This window comes from Hyperolius riggenbachi, chromosome 6 (assembly GCF_040937935.1).
Source record: "Hyperolius riggenbachi isolate aHypRig1 chromosome 6, aHypRig1.pri, whole genome shotgun sequence".
NCBI lineage: Eukaryota > Metazoa > Chordata > Amphibia > Anura > Hyperoliidae > Hyperolius > Hyperolius riggenbachi.
Genome location: NC_090651.1, coordinates 381,961,145 through 381,978,933, shown reverse-complemented (window position 1 = coordinate 381,978,933; position 17,789 = coordinate 381,961,145). Strand labels below are relative to the sequence as shown.

Sequence of the window (17,789 nt, the reverse complement as noted above, 5' to 3'; positions counted from 1 at the left end):
AACTTCTGCTTGTCTCCGTAGAAATTATATTTTTTCCAGAAAGTGTTCTGCTTATAAGTGCTTAAAAATTAATAATAAATAAAAAATAACATTTCATTTTCCTTCCTTTTTACAGATGATGGAACATCAGAAGTTTTTCTACACAAGACCTGCCTGCCAAGTAAGGAGGAATGCGGTACAAGAGAGAGCATTACCACTCCGGGATTGAAAGTTGCATATAGTATCACCTGTTGCAGTGAAGACGGGTGCACGCCTCAAGTACCAGTGTGTAAGGGATACTTTTTTTATTTTAAAGAATATTTTAAATTTGCCTAAAACGTTGTGTATTAAAGAGAGTCTAAAACCTCATAAATAGCAGGGGCATGTGTGCCCCTGCTAAACTGCCGCTATCCCGCAGCTTAACGGGGGTCCCTGATCCCCCAAATCCCCTCGGTGCAGCGGGGGATCGCTTCCTGGTTGGGGCAGGGCTAACCGCCGCAGCCCTGCCCCACGCGCATCTGTCAGCCGCGTATCTCCGCCTCTCCCCCGCCCCTCTCAGTCTTCCTTCACTGAGAGGGGTGGGGGAGAGGCGGCGATGCGCCGCTGATAGACGCGACTGGAGGCAGGACTGCGGCGGTTAGCCCTGCCTCCAGGAGCGACCAAGTCGGCGACCAAGTGTTGCACGTGCCCCTGCTAACTTTGAGCTCTGAAGCGAGATTTATTCTCGCTTCAGAGTCTCTTTAAGTCCTCTCTAAATATTTCATGCCGTTTAGCTATCTGCACTATTACAGTATATACTCGACTATAAGTCTAAAAATGTAGGTCTGACTCACTAAATAAACGTACTAGCGTCGACTTATACATGGAGCCACCGGCAGCATTGAGTAAATGTGTGTACAATCACTGACATTCCCATTTGCAGCAATTTACCCAGTGGTAAGTGACACATTTTTGATAAAGGAAATGGCAAGAAAGCACAGGTCTGAAAGTCCTGGCCACAACAATTAACAAGGAAAGGGGCAGGGGGAAAATACTATGCTGCAGGATGGGGGGTGAACCATTGCTGAACTTGGAGACCTGGAGGAGTTATTAGCTGCACTTAAAGCGTAATATAACGCAGCATTTCAACTCTGCTCTAAAACATTATTTACAGCATATTATATACAACCAGCATTTTTTTTTACTAGACCAGCATTGGAAGGGTTACACACAGAGCTTTAAAGTTCCGTGGAGAGAAATGCAGACGCATCCGACGTTTAGATAGATACATTTAAGTAAACACAATGTAACAAGTGGTGAATGTTACACACTCTCTGGCTGTCCTCCAGCTCCTGCACAGTCAGAGAGTGTGTGTCACATTCCACACTTGTTACATTGTGTTTACTTAAACTGTGTTTATCTAAACTTCGGATGCGTCTGCATTTTTCTCCATGGAACTTTAAAGCTCTGTGTGTAACCCTTCCAATGCTGGTCTAGTTAAAAAAAATGCTGGTTGCATATAATATGCTGTGAATAATGTTTTAGAGCAAAGTTGAAATGCTGGGTTATATTCCGCTTTAAGGGACAGGAGGGGTTAGTGGCTGCAATACTGTATGCAGTACAGTCATTAACCTCTCCTGGTCCACAAGTGCAGCTGTTTATTATTACTGGACCACAAGTGCAGCCATTAACTTTGTGGGGTAGACTTATACTTGAGTCAATAGAAAAACTCCAGCTTAAGAGGGTCAAATATTGGACTCAACTTATACACGAGGTCGACTTATATTCGAGGGTATACAGTTTTAATTATGGTGTTTACCTAATCTTTCACTGATCCTCTCCATATGCTTCACTAGGATAGTTGTTTTGCATTGCTGTCAGCTATTCACTGAAATGGGAGTAATAACTCCAAAATGTACCATATGTGGAGCCAGCGTTCCCAGATACGAGTGGAATGGGATCCCCAACCCCATGAAAATGAATGTGTCATTGCAGTAGACCAAAAAAGCTGTAGGGTTGCAAAAGGAGCATTGCGTGTTACTTCTTCGCTTGTGGAGACCTGTCAATTGAGTTGAATTTTTGAGCTGCGCATGTAACGATGGGTGTCAGCACACAGAGAGTATCTGATTATTGATGATCTGCAGTATCACCAACAATACAGATGTATACCTGATTATGGATGATCTGCAGAATCACCAATAATACAAGTATGACTAACCTCTGGACACCTAATGAAGTGTAAGTGCTTGGTGCAACTGTAGGCTATCTCCCGTGGAGCAGGAGGCACAGATACTACTACAGCCAGTGATCACCTGAGGAGCAGGTGGCCTCTGGCTGTGCAGGAACTATCTCTTTAAGAGGTGGATGGAGATAATCTTGCAGCCAGTGATTCCCTGATGGACTGGGAATCAGACTGTACTGCAGCCAAGGATTCCCAGATGAATTTTGGAATCAGACTGTACTGCAGCCAGTGGACTCCTATGGGATAGAGGCCACTGACTGAACTGCAAGAAGGAGTCTCTTAGGAGCAGGAGGTCCTTGCAGCTAACTGACACCTGGTGGATTAGTGTCACGGGTAGTACAGACAGACTGACCACTCGAGGGATGAGTGACAGCCAGAAGGGTCAGACAGGCCAGGTCGGCAACACACGAGCAGATAAGGTACAGAGACAGGAGGCTGATTCGGTAACCGGGTACAGGCAAGGTTGGCAACTGGTAGACAGATAGGCACAGGTACCGAATCAGAAAGCAAGAGAGAGGTCAACAGAGCCAGAGGTCATAACAGATATAAGCACAATCCTAGTCTGAGGTGTGAGGTCCTTGGTCTCGACACCCGGGAACTAGTCTAAAGAATAACACAGTATCCTATGCTTGGGTGTGAGGTCCTTGGTCTCAACACCCTGGAACTGGTCTAAAGTATAACACAGTAATAACACAGCAATCCTATGCTTGGATGTGAGGTCCTTGGTCTCAACACCCCGGAACTGATCTAAAGTATAACACCGTAATGACAAAGTAAGCATCAAGAGCAGAATCTGGCTAAGTGTTGAAACTGGTTCTAACACACTGTAGGATCTGACTGAGGTCTGAGTGCTCACACGTTAGTATTCGCAACAGGAGACAACCAGCAACTGACATGCAAGATCTATATATACTACAGCGCTGTGCAGTGCCGCCCCCAGCCACTCAGCCAATCAGGAGTTCCACTGGGATCAGCTGATACCTCTCCTGCTGGCATAAAGGTCCTGTATCCTGGCGCACGCGCGCGTAGCTCTCCATCTGTGTGCACTAGAAGGTCCAGGCAAACCAGACACATGTTGCTGTGTGGAAACCGCCGGTCTGAACGCGGAGACAGCCGCCCCCCTGCCAGACCGCGCTGCGGCATCTCCGCTATTCATTACAGCGCACTGTTTTAATGCACTCCACTCAAGTTTCTTTTAAAAACTTATAGCAGTTGAAGTTTGACGTTAATATAACCCCAAGACTAACTTCGAGTACAAAAACACATACTTACCTAAGGAGAGGGAAGCCTCTAGATCAGGGCTGGGCAAACTTTGCTCGACCCGGGCCGCAGGCTGCAGACTGCATTTCTCTCCTCTTTTTCTCTCTCCCTGCAGAGTTGAGAAGGTACACCTCCTTAGCAGTAATCCTGAGTCAGGCTCGGGATGTAAATCTGCAGCTCAGAGCAGAAATCCCGTACCTGAGTGAGTTATATGCAGGAGCGGCTGCAGATCTCTCTGTGGTATTTTTTTTAAGGGTCTAAAAGCTTGTGAAAAAGTTTCATGTCTTTTAGATCCTAAATCTGGAAATAATCATAATGCCAGGGAGGTTAAGGTAGAGGGTTAACTCACCTAATCCAGCGTCAGGTTTCCATGGCCACAGCAGCATCATGTTACACACCGTCGGCTTGTCACATGACAAATAAATATATGAATTTCAGCTTCTGTATGGGGTATGGGGCAGAGGACATACAAATTTGGCAATTACCTGCTAAATAAATATTTGAACTTCAACACATGGGCGTAACAATAGACCCTGCAAGGGATGCAGCTGCAGAGGAGCCCTGTCCTGAGAGACTGACAACTAAGGACATGGAGTGAAAAAAACGTTCTGCTCTCTGCCCAATTGTTCTAATGACGGCAACTGCTCAGCCACTGATAAGGAGTCATGCAAAGCTTTGCAGGCAAAGATTTGTAGACAGTCCCTATTCAGTGTGCAGCAGGCTCTTGTGTACAGCACCATCAAAAAACACACACACGGCCACAGACCAGCATATTACTGCACACTACCAATTCAAAAATGACAGTCCATGAACTGCAAAATATTAGTTCAAAAAATAGGAAAATCTTTATTGAATAGAATATCTATAAATTGTCAATTTGCACAACTCAAGCGATTGCTATCATCGACCAAAACCCCACCCCTTATAGAGAACCCGAGGTGGGTTTGAAGAATATTATCTGCATACAGAGGCTGGATCTGCCTATACAGCCCAGCCTCTGTTGCTATCCCAAACCACCCTAAGGTCCCCCTGCACTCTGCAATCCCTCATAAATCACAGCCACGCTGCTGACAAACAGCTTGTCAGAGCTGGCTGTGTTTATCTCTATAGTGTCAGTCTGCTGCTCTCCCCGCCTCCTGCAGAACTCCAGTCCCCGCCTGCATCCCTTCCCTCCCTGCTGATTGGAGGGAAGGGACGGGGGCAGGGACCAGAGCTATGCAGGAGGCAGGGGAGCAGCTGAGACTGACACTACAGATGTAAACACAGCCTCACAGCACGGCTGTGATTTATTAGGGATTGCAGAGTGCAGGGGGACCTTAGTGGGGTTTGGGATAGCAACAGAGGCTGGGCTGTATAGGCAGTTCCAGCTTCTGTATGCAGATAACATTCTTTAAACACACCTCGGGTTCTCTTTAACCCATTAAAACCCAGCCATAAATAGACCTATATTGGTACATTCATGTCCCTCTAATTAACCTCCTTGCTGGTCTAATTCCCACCGGCAAGGAGGCAGCGCAGAACTTTTTTTATATTTTTTTTTTAAATCATGTAGCGAGCCCAGGGCTCGCTACATGATAGCCACTGAGCGGCGGCATCCCCCCACCCACTCCGATCGCCTTCGGCGATCAGAGTAAGCAGGAAATCCTGTTCAGAACGGGATTTCCTGCAGGGCTTCCCCGGTCGCCATGGCGACGGGGCGGGATGACGTCGCCGAATCCCGATCCACCCCTCAGCGCTGCCTGGCCCTGATTGGCCAGGCTGCGCAGGGGTCTGGGGCGGGGGGGGGGGGCTTTTCGGCACGGCAGGTAGCGGTGAATCGGCGGGTGGCGGCGGCGATCGCGTACCACATGCAGCTAGCAAAGTGCTAGCTGCGTGTAGGGGAAAAAATTATGCAAATCGGCCCAGCGGGGCCTGAGAAATCCTCCTGCGCAGGTTACCCCGAGCTGAGCTCGGGATAACCGGCAAGGAGGTTAAGTATGTGAGGTATTTCGGACCACAGTATCATTAATCCCTGTAGCCAGGTAAAAAAGAGAATGATACACACTCACAGAGGTAACAATACAAAAATTATAGAGACCAATGTGATCGAAATGTAGGCGGACACCGATTAGCTACCAATCAAAAACAAGTGTGGGACCACTATAGTTACACTAGGCAAGGTAGGAAAGCCCAAAATATTGCTGGACTACATCTAACCTTAGCTACACTGTAAACTGTATAGCTACCTATAGCTGGACTGCTAATGTTGTTATAGTAAGGCAAAAAAGTGCATGCGCACAAAAAAGAGAGAAAAAGGACGTGGTACCACTTTAAATAACATGCTTCAAATCATTGAGATTCATCTCACATATTGTCCAATAACATCCAAGCTATATGCTGCAATCTTTACCCTTAGGTCATATAGATACAGTTTCTCCTAGTAAGCAAACATGCGTCAATTTGAGAGCTTTGCACAGATAACAGCAAGCCGGAAACTGTCCTTTTGTATTTCAACACAGATGGCAATCTTCCCCCTTAGGTCATATAAATACAGTTTCTCCAAGTATGCAAGCATGCGTCTTTCATCAAACGCATAAGTAGTACATTCATCAATTTGAAAGCTATGCACAGATAACAGCAAGCTGGAAACTGTCCTTTTTGCATTTCAACTCAGATGACAGGCTTTTAAACAGCCATAAACAAATGGTTCACTGTTGGTATTCAATATCAGTATAACAGCAAAATATATGGTTGACTCACTGTCAGTATTCACTGTCAGTATAACTGCAAGATGAATGCTGTCCTTTTGCATTTCAGCATAGATAATAAGATTTGAACACGGTCATTAGGCTTAATTCACTGTCCAGTCGCAACAGGAATCCATCTTATCATCTATATCAAGCATCAGTGGACCACTTGTCGCTGTAATTGGCTATTGTATTCTCATCGTTTATCTGGTGGCATTTATATTCAGTACTAGCTGATTGCCCGGCGTTGCCCGGGTATGTATTTGGCTGGTGTTGACTCTGCATAATTTTTCTAGCCTTAACACACAATTACTCACTGACCAAGTTTGTGAGCTTTGCGGTCTTTGGTATCAATAATTTGCATTGAAATGAAAAAATCTGATTGGCTGTTTGTGGCTCCACACCCTTTTCTGAATTTGAACCCCAGTCACCCAATAACCAACTGTACCAGGTTTGAGGCCTGTGCCATTAACAGTGCAAGAATGGTAGCAATTAAATATTCCCATTGAAAAGCAATAGGTGAAGCCTAATTTTGTAGGCTCCACCCACTTTTCTGAATATTAATCCCAGTCACCCAGTGACCAACTGTGCAAAGTTTAAAAACCCTGCCATTAACAGTGTAAGAATAGCTGCAGTTTACATTTTCCCAGTGAAATTTGTATTTGTCTCCTCCCATTGATGACCCGGCATTGCCCGTGTATGTATTTGGCTGGTGTTAGCTCCGGCCACTTTATAACCCTAACGGACAAACACTCAATTACCAAGTTTGTGAGCTTTGGGGTCCTTGGCATCAATAATTTGTATATTCCAATAGAAATTAAACAAATCAGATTGGCTGTTTGTGGCTTCACCCCCTCTCCAGCATTTAAACCCCAGTCACCCAATGACCAACTGTAGCAGGTTTGAGGCATCTGCTATTAACAGTGGAAAAATGGCAGCAATTGAAATTATCCACTTGAAAATCAACAGGTGAATTTTGATTGGCTATTATAGGTTCCACCCACTTCCCTGAATATTAATCTCAGTCACTCAGTGACCATCTGGGCAAAGTTTGGGAACCCTGCCATAAACAGTTTAAGAAGGGCTGCAGTTTACACTTTCCCAGTGAAATTTGTTTTTGGCATGACCAAGTTTGTGAGCTTTGGGGTCCTTGGCATCAATAATTTGTATTTTCCCATGAAATGAAACCAATCTGATTCACTGTTTGTGGCTCTGTCCCCTTTTCTGAATTTGATCCCCTGTGACCCAATGACCAACTGTACCAGGTCTGAGGCTTGTGCCATTAACAGTGCAAGAATGGCAGCAATTGTAATTTTCTCCTTGAAAAGCGACATGTGATTTTTGATTGGCATTTTTAGGTTCCACCCACTTTTCTGAACATTAATCCCAGTCACCCAGTAAGCAGCTATGCTAAGTTTGAGAACCCTTCCATTAACAGTGAAGAAGGGCTGCAGTTTACAATTTCCCAGAAAAATCTGTTTTAACTCCTCCCACTTTTTGTAACCTGGACACACAGTCACTACACAATGACCAAGTTTGTGAGCTTTTGGGTTCCTGGCATCAAAATTGTGGTGATGGAAGCAGTTTATCCAGCAAATAAATCTGGCTGTTTTTGGCTCCGCCCCTTTACTGAATTTGAACCCCAGACACTTGACGACCGACTGTAGCAGGTTTGAGGCCTCTGCCATTAACAGTGTAAGAATGGTTGCAGTTGCAATATTCCCCTTGAAAATCAAAAGGTGAATTTTGATTGGCTGCTGTAGGCTCCACCCACTTTCCTGAATATTAGTCCCAGTCACCCAGTGGCCAACTGTGTCACGTTTGAGAACCCTGCCAATAACAGAATGGCTGAAATCAATCTAACAAATCTGATAGGCTGTTTGTGGCTCCACCCCTTTAGTGAATTTGGACCCCAGTCACCCAATGACTGACTGTATCAGGTTTGAACCCTCTGCCATCAACAGTGTAAGAATGGTAGCAATGTGAATAGTCCCCTTGAAAATCAATAGGTACATTTTGATTGGCTGTTTTAGGCTCCACCCACATTTCTGAATATTCATCCCAGTCTCCTAGTGGCCAATTGTGTAAAGTTTGGGAACCCTGCCATGTTAAAAATGTAGTTGTTGGCACCGACCCCTTTTTCTAACCTTGACATACAGTCACTCAATTATCAAGTTTATCAGCTTTGGGGTCCTTGGTATCAATACTTTGTATATTCCCATTGAAAAATAAACAAATCTTATTGGCTGTTTGTGGCTCCGCCACCTTTCTGAGTTTGGGCCCTAGTCACCCAGTGACTGATAGTGTTGGGCGAACAGTGTTCGCCACTGTTCGGGTTCTGCAGAACATCACCCTGTTCGGGTGATGTTTGGGTTCGGCCGAACACCTGACGGTGTTCGGCCAAACTGTTCGGCCATATGGCCGAACTAAGAGCGCATGGCCGAACGTTACCCGAACGTTCGGCTAGCGCTGTGATTGGCCGAACGGGTCACGTGTAGTGTTGGGCGAACATCTAGATGTTCGGGTTCGGGCCGAACATGGCCGAACTCCGAACATAATGGAAGTCAATGGGGACCCGAACTTTTGTGCTTTGTAAAGCCTCCTTATATGCTACATACCCCAAATTTACAGGGTATGTGCACCTTGGGAGTGGGTACAAGAGAAAAAAAAAATTAGCAAAAAGAGCTTATAGTTTTTGAGAAAATCGATTTTAAAGTTTCAAAGGGAAAACTGTCTTTTAAATGCGGGACATGTCTGTTTTCTTTGCACAGGTAACATGCTTTTTGTCGGCATGCAGTCATAAATGTAATACATATAAGAGGTTCCAGGAAAAGGGACCGGTAACGCTAACCCAGCAGCAGCACACGTGATGGAACAGGAGGAGGGTGGCGCAGGAGGAGAAGGTCACGCTTTGAGACACAACAACCCAGGCCTTGCATGAGGACAAGAAGCGTGCGGATAGCAATTTGCATTTTGTCGCCATGCAGTCATAAATGTAATACAGATGAGAGGTTCAATAAACAGGGACCGGAAACGCTAACCCATCACAGATGTTCATTGTTCATGTTACTTGGTTGGGGTCCGGGAGTGTTGCGTAGTCGTTTCCAATCCAGGATTGATTCATTTTAATTTGAGTCAGACGGTCTGCATTTTCTGTGGAGAGGCGGATACGCCGCCGATCTGTGACGATGCCTCCGGCAGCACTGAAACAGCGTTCCGACATAACGCTGGCTGCCGGGCAAGCCAGCACCTCTATTGCGTACATTGCCAGTTTGTGCCAGGTGTCTAGCTTCGATACCCAATAGTTGAAGGGTGCAGATGGATTGTTCAACACAGCTACGCCATCTGACATGTAGTCCTTGACCATCTTCTCCAGGCGATCGGTGTTGGAGGTGGATCTGCACGCTTGCTGTTCTGTGTGCTGCTGCATGGGTGTCAGAAAATTTTCCCACTCCAAGGACACTGCCGATACCATTCCCTTTTGGGCACTACCTGCGGCTTGTGTTGTTTGCTGCCCTCCTGGTCGTCCTGGGTTTGCGGAAGTCAGTCTGTCGGCGTACAACTGGCTAGAGGAGGGGGAGGATGTCAATCTCCTCTCTAAAGTCTCCACAAGGGCCTGCTGGTATTCTTCCATTTTGACCTGTCTGGCTCTTTCTTCAAGCAGTTTTGGAACATTGTGTTTGTACCGTGGATCCAGAAGGGTATAAACCCAGTAATTGGTGTTGTCCAGAATGCGCACAATGCGTGGGTCGCGTTCAATGCAGTCCTAGGCTGAAGAGGTCATAGCCTAGGGTCACAAAACCTGTTTATTTGGGCAATTTCAATGGTGGCGAGTCTGACGTACATAAATCGCAGCAATGGCCGTTAGCAACGTCTGAATCTCACGAAATGTCTCATGCAGGTAGAAGACATATTGTTAGACTTGGGCTCCAAAGATGGGGTCCCTACATCTCTGCAAACCAGAGTTACAGGGCTCCAAATTTGGTAAAATCCCCCATAGGCTTTCATTGGGCCTCCTATTTACAGTTCCAAAATCTCACATCTTTTCAAAGGGCAATTACTCAGCAGTGGCAAATTTTCTAGCATTGTAGGGACCCTTAGGGGGAACATTACTGGTGAGTTTCGGGCCCCTAGGCCGAAGAGGTCATAGCCTAGGGTCACAAAAACCTGTTTATTTGGGCTATTTCAATGGTAGTGATGGTGACGTACATAAATCGCAGCAATGGCCGTTAGCAAAGTCTGAATCTCACGAAATGTCTCATGCAGGTAGAAGACATATTGTTAGACTTGGATTCCAAAAATGGGGTCCCTACATCTCTGCAAACCAGAGTTACAGGGGTCCAAAATTGGTAAAATCCCCCATAGGATTTCATTGCCTCCCTATTTCACTTTCCAAAATCTCACATCTTTTCAAAGGGCAATTACTCAGCAGTACCAAATTTTCTAGCATTGTAGGGACCCTTAGGGGGAACATGACTGGTGAGTTTCGGGCCCCTAGGCCGAAGAGGTCATAGCCTAGGGTCACAAAAACCTGTTTATTTGGGCTATTTCAATGGTAGTGATGGTGGCGTACATAAATCGCAGCAATGGCCGTTAGCAAAGTCTGAATCTCACGAAATGTCTCATGCAGGTAGAAGACATATTGTTGGACTTGGATTCCAAAGATGGGGTCCCTACATCTCTGCAAACCAGAGTTACAGGGGTCCAAAATTGGTAAAATCCCCCATAGGATTGCATTGCCTCCCTATTTCACTGTCCAAAATCTCACATCTTTTCAAAGGGCAATGGCTCAGCAGTACCAAATTTTCTAGCATTGTAGGGACCCTTAGGGGGAACATGACAGGTGAGTTTCGGGCCCCTAGGCCGAAGAGGTCATAGCCTAGGGTCACAAAAACCTGTTTATTTGGGCTATTTCAATGGTAGTGATGGTGGCGTACATAAATCGCAGCAATGGCCGTTAGCAAAGTCTTAATCTCACGAAATGTCTCATGCAGGTAGAAGACATATTGTTAGACTTGGATTCCAAAGATGGGGTCCCTACATCTCTGCAAACCAGAGTTACAGGGGTCCAAAATTGGTAAAATCCCCCATAGGATTGCATTGCCTCCCTATTTCACTGTCCAAAATCTCACATCTTTTCAAAGGGCAATGGCTCAGCAGTACCAAATTTTCTAGCATTGTAGGGACCCTTAGGGGGAACATGACTGGTGAGTTTTGCCACTGCTGACTGAGCCATTGCCCTTTGAAATGGTGTGAGATTTTGGAACGGTAAATAGGAGGCCCAATGAAATCCTATGGGGGATTTTACCAATTTTGGACCCCTGTAACTCTGGTTTGCAGAGATGTAGGGACCCCATCTTCGGAATGTGGTCATTGAGTGACACATAGTCACTCAATGACCACATTTGTGAGCTTTCAGGTTCCTGGCATCAAAAATGCGTGAATGGAAGCAGTTTATCCACCAAGGAAATCTGATTGGCTGTATGTGGCCCCGCCCCTTTAGTGAATTTGGACCCCAGTCACCCAATGTTTGAAGCCTCTGCCATTAACAGTGTAAGAATGGCAGCAGTTTAAATATTCCCCTTGAAAATCAATTAGTGAATTTTGATTGGCTGTTGTAGGCTCCACCCATTTTCTTGAATCTTAATTGCATTCACCCAGTGACCAACTGTGGCAAGTTTGAGAACTCTGCGATTAACATTCTAAGAATGGCTGCAGTTTACATTTTCCTATTTAAAATGAACGGCTGAAATTTGATTGGCTGTTTTATGCTCCGCCCACTTTTCCTGGATTTGTAACCTCGGTCACCAAGTGACCACCTGTGCCAAGTGTGGGGACTGTGGCTTGATTACTGTGAGAATGGCAGCCTTTTAAATTTTTTCCATTGACTTGAATGGGTGAAATCTGATTTGCTGTTTGTAGCTCCGCCCAGGTGTGCAGGGGGGCCGCGAGACCCCCAGAACCTATCATCCCAGGTAGTAAGGGATCTGTGTACCAAGTTTCGTTCAAATCGGTCAAGCCGTTTTCGAGTGATCGCGGCACATACACACACACACACACACACACACACACACACACACACACACACACACACACACACACACACACACACACACACACACACACACACACACACACACACACACACACACACACACACACACACACACACACACACACACACACACACACACACACACACACACACACACACACACACACACACACACACACACACACACACATACATACATCCGATTTTATATATATAGATTGTACCAGTATGATAGTCCTAGTGTAGCTGGGCCCAGACTTATATCAGTTCTCCGTGGTATGTCTACCACGCTGGCATGGCGGCTCGGCGTTCATCTAAGTCCATGACTTGTGTTGATGCATTTCCCCCGCCCCCGGAGCTTCGTCAGAACGTTTTCACGTATTTCCGCGTATTTCCGCGTATTTCCTGTCATCCGTGTTGAAATGCAAAAAGGACAGTTTCCAGCTTGCTGTTATTTGTGCATAGCTCTCAAATTGATGAATGTACTACTTATGCGTTTGATGAAGGACGCATGCTTGCATACTTGGAGAAACTGTATTTATATGACCTAAGGGGGAAGATTGCCATCTGTGTTGAAATACAAAAGGACAGTTTCCGGCTTGCTGTTATCTGTGCATAGCTCTCAAATTGACGCATGTTTGCTTACTAGGAGAAACTGTATCTATATGACCTAAGGGTAAAGATTGCAGCATATAGCTTGGATGTTATTGGACAATATGTGAGATGAATCTCAATGATTTGAAGCATGCTATTTAAAGTGGTACCACATCCTTTTTCTCTCTTTTTTGTGCGCATGCGCCTTTTTTGCCTTACTATAACAACATTAGCAGTCTAGCTTATAGGTAGCTATACAGTTTACAGTGTAGCTAAGGTTAGATGTAGTCCAGCAATATTTTGGGCTTTCCTACCTTGCCTAGTGTAACTATAGTGGTCCCACACTTGTTTTTGATTGGTAGCTAATCGGTGTCCGCCTACATTTCGATCATATTGGTCTCTATAATTTTTGTATTGTTACCTCTGTGAGTGTGTATCATTTTCTTTTTTACCTGGCTACAGGGATTAATGATACTGTGGTCTGGAATACCTCACATACTTAATTAGAGGGACATGGATGTACCAATATAGGTCTATTTATGGCTGGGTTTTAATGGGTTAAGGGGTGGGGGTGGGGTGATAGCAATCGCTTGAGTTGTGCAAATTGACAATTTATAGATATTCTATTCAATAAAGATTTTCCTATTTTTTTGAACTAATATTTTGCAGTTCATGGATAGTCATTTTTGAATTGGCAGTGTGCAGTGATATGCTGGTCTGTGGCCGTGTGTGTGTTTTTTGATGGTTCTGTTTTACCAGTGCTTGCACCTGACCATGATGACGCTGAATCTATAGTAATTTATAGTTATTGGTTATAGTATTCATCTTGTGTACAGCACCCAGTTTCCAACCTCAATACCCCTCCTCAAGGACTCTGTACAGTAGTGATGCTGTAGAAGTCTGCATTGGGAAAAAAACATTCAAGTCTAGTCTGAATTAGCCAATTGAATAACATTGGTTCTCAGTCAGAAAGCGTAGGGAGGGGGCCCCATCCAAAGTTTTGTAGGGGGGCCCAGTGATTTCTAGTTATGCCTCTGCTTCAACCTCTGTATGAGACAGAAGACATAAAAATTGGACAACTACCTGCCAAATAAATATTTTTGTAGATCAGAGGCCAGAAATACATGGCATGTGCTAGGGTAATTACAATAAACTAATAATAGTAAAGTAAATTAAAGTAGGACTAAATGACATTCTGTGTGGTGGCGGACAGTGCAGGATAGATGTTCCTGTGGCCAGGGCGGACATGAGGACTGGAGTAAGAGGCATGATGTGCCAGGGTAGAAATACATCAAGGATACTCGAAGGACAGCATGACAGGTAAAGTATAAATGCACAGGCACCGCGGGGTACATAATAGATTTTGAGGGAAAACGCTGGGGTTTCCATTGCGTACATAGTTTGTTATTATCGCACTTAACGAATACATCGTGCCCGAGATTTACTAGCATCTCAGATTGATACATTCAACTACTTTCCACCCGAAATAAGTCAAGTTGTTGATTGGGCATGCTTGTGGCAGCACAGATTTTCATTTGATTGGATAATTATCGAAGCAGTTGGTGGATCGGCCAGCCCTAAATCATTAAAGGAGAGGCAGCCTGGGGGGACATCTCCCCCCTTCCCCCCTGGCCAGTCCTCCCCTGATAGATCCTCCTCAGACTCCTCCTTGTGCCCAGGTTCAGCAGATGATGAAATTGCCCCCTCTCTAATTTGAGACAGCATGAAGGCTTCCTCTTCTTCACGCTCTCATTTATCCATGGTCTGCTCAAGCACAAGTCACAAGGTACGTTCAAGAAAAAAGACGTAGAGCAGGAGTTCAGGAGTTTAATCGTAAAACAAATATACAGATGCTTATCGCTTTGTTCCCTCAGCAAAGCAATCGGCCTGTAGAATCTTATGCATTCTATGCAAACTTGGTCTATCCCTTGTGAATAGACCAGGCTTTCTCTTATGGTACATCTATGCTAGTTGCACTTAGCATATACAGCATGCAGTTACGGAAAGTTAGTAATAAGAGTAAAGTTGAAATTAAAATTGGATGTCAGAACTGGCTCTCTGGAGCCCGTTGGATGTTTTATACCAGCCTCTAAAGAGTTAAATGTGACATCATCCAGCAGGGATGGATCCATAACCCATCGCCTGCTACTGGCTAATAAGAACACGTGATATCATGATAAGCACAGTCTTTACTGCACATGCACTGGAAAAATGACCCGCTCCCTTGTTCTTAGGAGAACATTGTTTAATGTACTTGTGAGAATTTTTTTTATAACAATGGCTCATGTTTATGTTGTTTGGAGTCAGTTCGTCTGGCCTACACACTGGATATCTCTGCTATGGCCTTGTGAATTCAGAGCACATTGTTCATCAGAACTGTAATTTCTCCAAATGTCTTTATTTCTCTCTAAAAGAAATTCTCCTTAAAGAGGAGCTGTTAGGTATAGGGTCTCAGAGAAAAAAACACATATATCAGTAGCTAAATATTGGCTGTACCTACATTACATATGCATTTCACTGTCCACGTTTGGATTTCACAGAATTTGTATATAGTATTTGCAGAGAATGATGCTCCTGACAGCTCATGGCAGGTTCCATGTTTGTCTGTCTCCTATGAAGCCAATTGTGATGTCATATCCTCCCTGGTTCCTAAAGATTCCACTCACAAAAAAGCTGTTGTGAGTTTAGGCTGCTGTTAGAAGCTGCTGTAACATGAGCCTGTAACTTCTCACTGTGAAAGCAGCTTTAGGGCGTGATAGGGAAATGAAGCGGATAACCCAAGGTAGTGCACTGGGGAGAAGCAGCCCCAGAATGCTTTGCAGTATCTGTTATGCGTCCTGCCGGCCTCCTTCAGAGCTTGGGAATAACAGCCTTGCTGTTCAGCACACATCACAGTAAGAGAGATTTTTAACTTCAGTATTGCCTTTTTGGCTTCCTTTTAAACTGTTTAACACAGGAGAATAGAGGTTTAAATTAGCTTTTGCAGCCTGACAGTTACTCTTTAAAGAGATACTCTGCAGAACAAGTCCTTTTACTAAACCAGTTATGTAAAGTGACTGAGGCCTCCGAATTCAAGCATATCATACTTAAATTCTAACAGTGCTCTCCTCCAAAGGACGCATCAGTCTGCAGGCATTGCTTATGAGCACACATTGCCTTGGGTAAAAATAACCCATCTTCCCAGTAGAGATGGCCCGAACGGTTGCACCGGCGGGTAGTTCACACGGATATCAGCTACCTGGAGCCCGCGGCGGGTAGCGAATACATAGCATGTTCGACCTGCCTCCTATACCTCATCATTGGGCTAAACTTTGACCATCTACATCACAGTCAGCAGACACATGGCAGCCAATCAGGCTGCGCTCACCCATGTACCCCCGCCCCCCCCTATAAAAATGCTGTAGCGTCGGTCATGTTCTAAGTCTGCTGATCTTGCTATAGTGAGAGAAAAGGAGAGACATTTGGAGATAGGGAAAGTGTTAGTTAGGCTGTTGTTAGCGTGCTCCTCGCTGAATTTTGTTGCTGAAAGCACCCCACAAAAGCTCTTTTGAGAGCTAATATTCTTCTGATGTGTTTTTTTTGTGTGTCACCACAGACAGGCATAGATACAACCCTGTCGCAGCTGGGCCTAGTTTCTGTACTGTGCCAGGCCCACCACACTCTGTATTACCATTGCATATCTTTTCACTGTATTTGTGATTTAACTTACTAAAGCATAGCTGTCTTTGTGAGTGACACTGCATAGATAGAGCCCACAGACAGTTGCCAGGCCAGCTGGGAATTGTAGTCCTACCACTGGCAGCACACTGTATTACCATACAATTGCATATCTTTCCACTGTATTTGTGATTTAACTTACTAAAGCATAGCTGTCTTTGTGGGTGACACTTATAGGCAAATGCAAGGGGGGGGGGGATTACAGCTGCCCAGAATCCCCCCTCAGACCAGGGCCGGTGCAGTATCTAGTGACAGGCACAAGTTGAGACACAAGAATATCTGCAGGTATCCTGCAGCTCACAGCCCCACCCCCTTTCTTTTCCTGCTACAGTTGACTTTGAATCAATGTAGCAGTAGTGTGTGTACAGAACATGGAGCAACTCTGGGGATCTTAACACATTACAGAGTCAGGTATGAGCACAGCCCTGTGCCCTGCTGGGTGAATGATTCACTTTCCCCTTCATTATCAATGTTGGCTGTCCTCATTATTATCTGTATCCAAACTGTTCCTAAATGATTCTGTTGTTGATCGAGAGCAGATCAGACATTTAGGATATAATTGTCAGATCCTGTCAGATGGATGGTAAATTGTATGATACGTACCCAGCATGATGCCCTACCATATTATCATACGTGCGTGGCTGAGGGAGACTTTTCAGGAATCCCCCCCCCCTTTTGAGAATCCTGGGTTTGCCCCCTGCATAGATAGAGCCCACAGACAGTTGCCAGGCCAGCTGGGATTTGTAGGCCCACCAATGGCAGCACACTCTATTATACCAGTGCATACTTTTCCACTGTATCTGTGATTTAACGTACTATACCATAGATCCCTTTGTGGGTGACACTGCATACAGCCCACAGAGAGACAGGGATGGTTAGCTAGGCTGTTCTTTATTGCTGAAACCACCCCAAAACATAAACCCTTTTGAGGGCTCATATTCTAATCTGTGTGTGTGTGTGTGTGTGTGTGTGTGTGTGTGTGTGTGTGTGTGTGTGTGTGTGTGTGTGTGTGTGACCTGAGTCATTGCTGGGCCTTGCAGTTCTACTATTTTCTTCTATCTATTACAAGCCAGCACACTGTCTATCATCATAATCTGTGCTAAGCTTCCAACTGTATCTGTTATCGATATCTGTCTGTGTGGATTGCACACTGCATACAGGACACAGTCAGTTGCTGGCCCTTGTAGTTCTACTATACTCTTCAAACTATTTCAAGCAAGCCAGCACACTGTCTATC

The 17,789-nt window shown here is 45.0% G+C and overlaps 1 protein-coding gene across 1 annotated transcript in view; it reads left to right on the top strand.

Annotated features, from left to right (window-relative positions):
- Positions 1-17,789, top strand: part of LOC137522303 (uncharacterized) — an 86,374-nt gene that overhangs the window by 38,011 nt on the left and 30,574 nt on the right. The window contains exon 3 of the mRNA XM_068242335.1: positions 116-268. Within this exon, the coding sequence (XP_068098436.1) occupies positions 116-268 (153 nt within the window). The remainder of the gene's footprint in view (positions 1-115; positions 269-17,789) is intronic.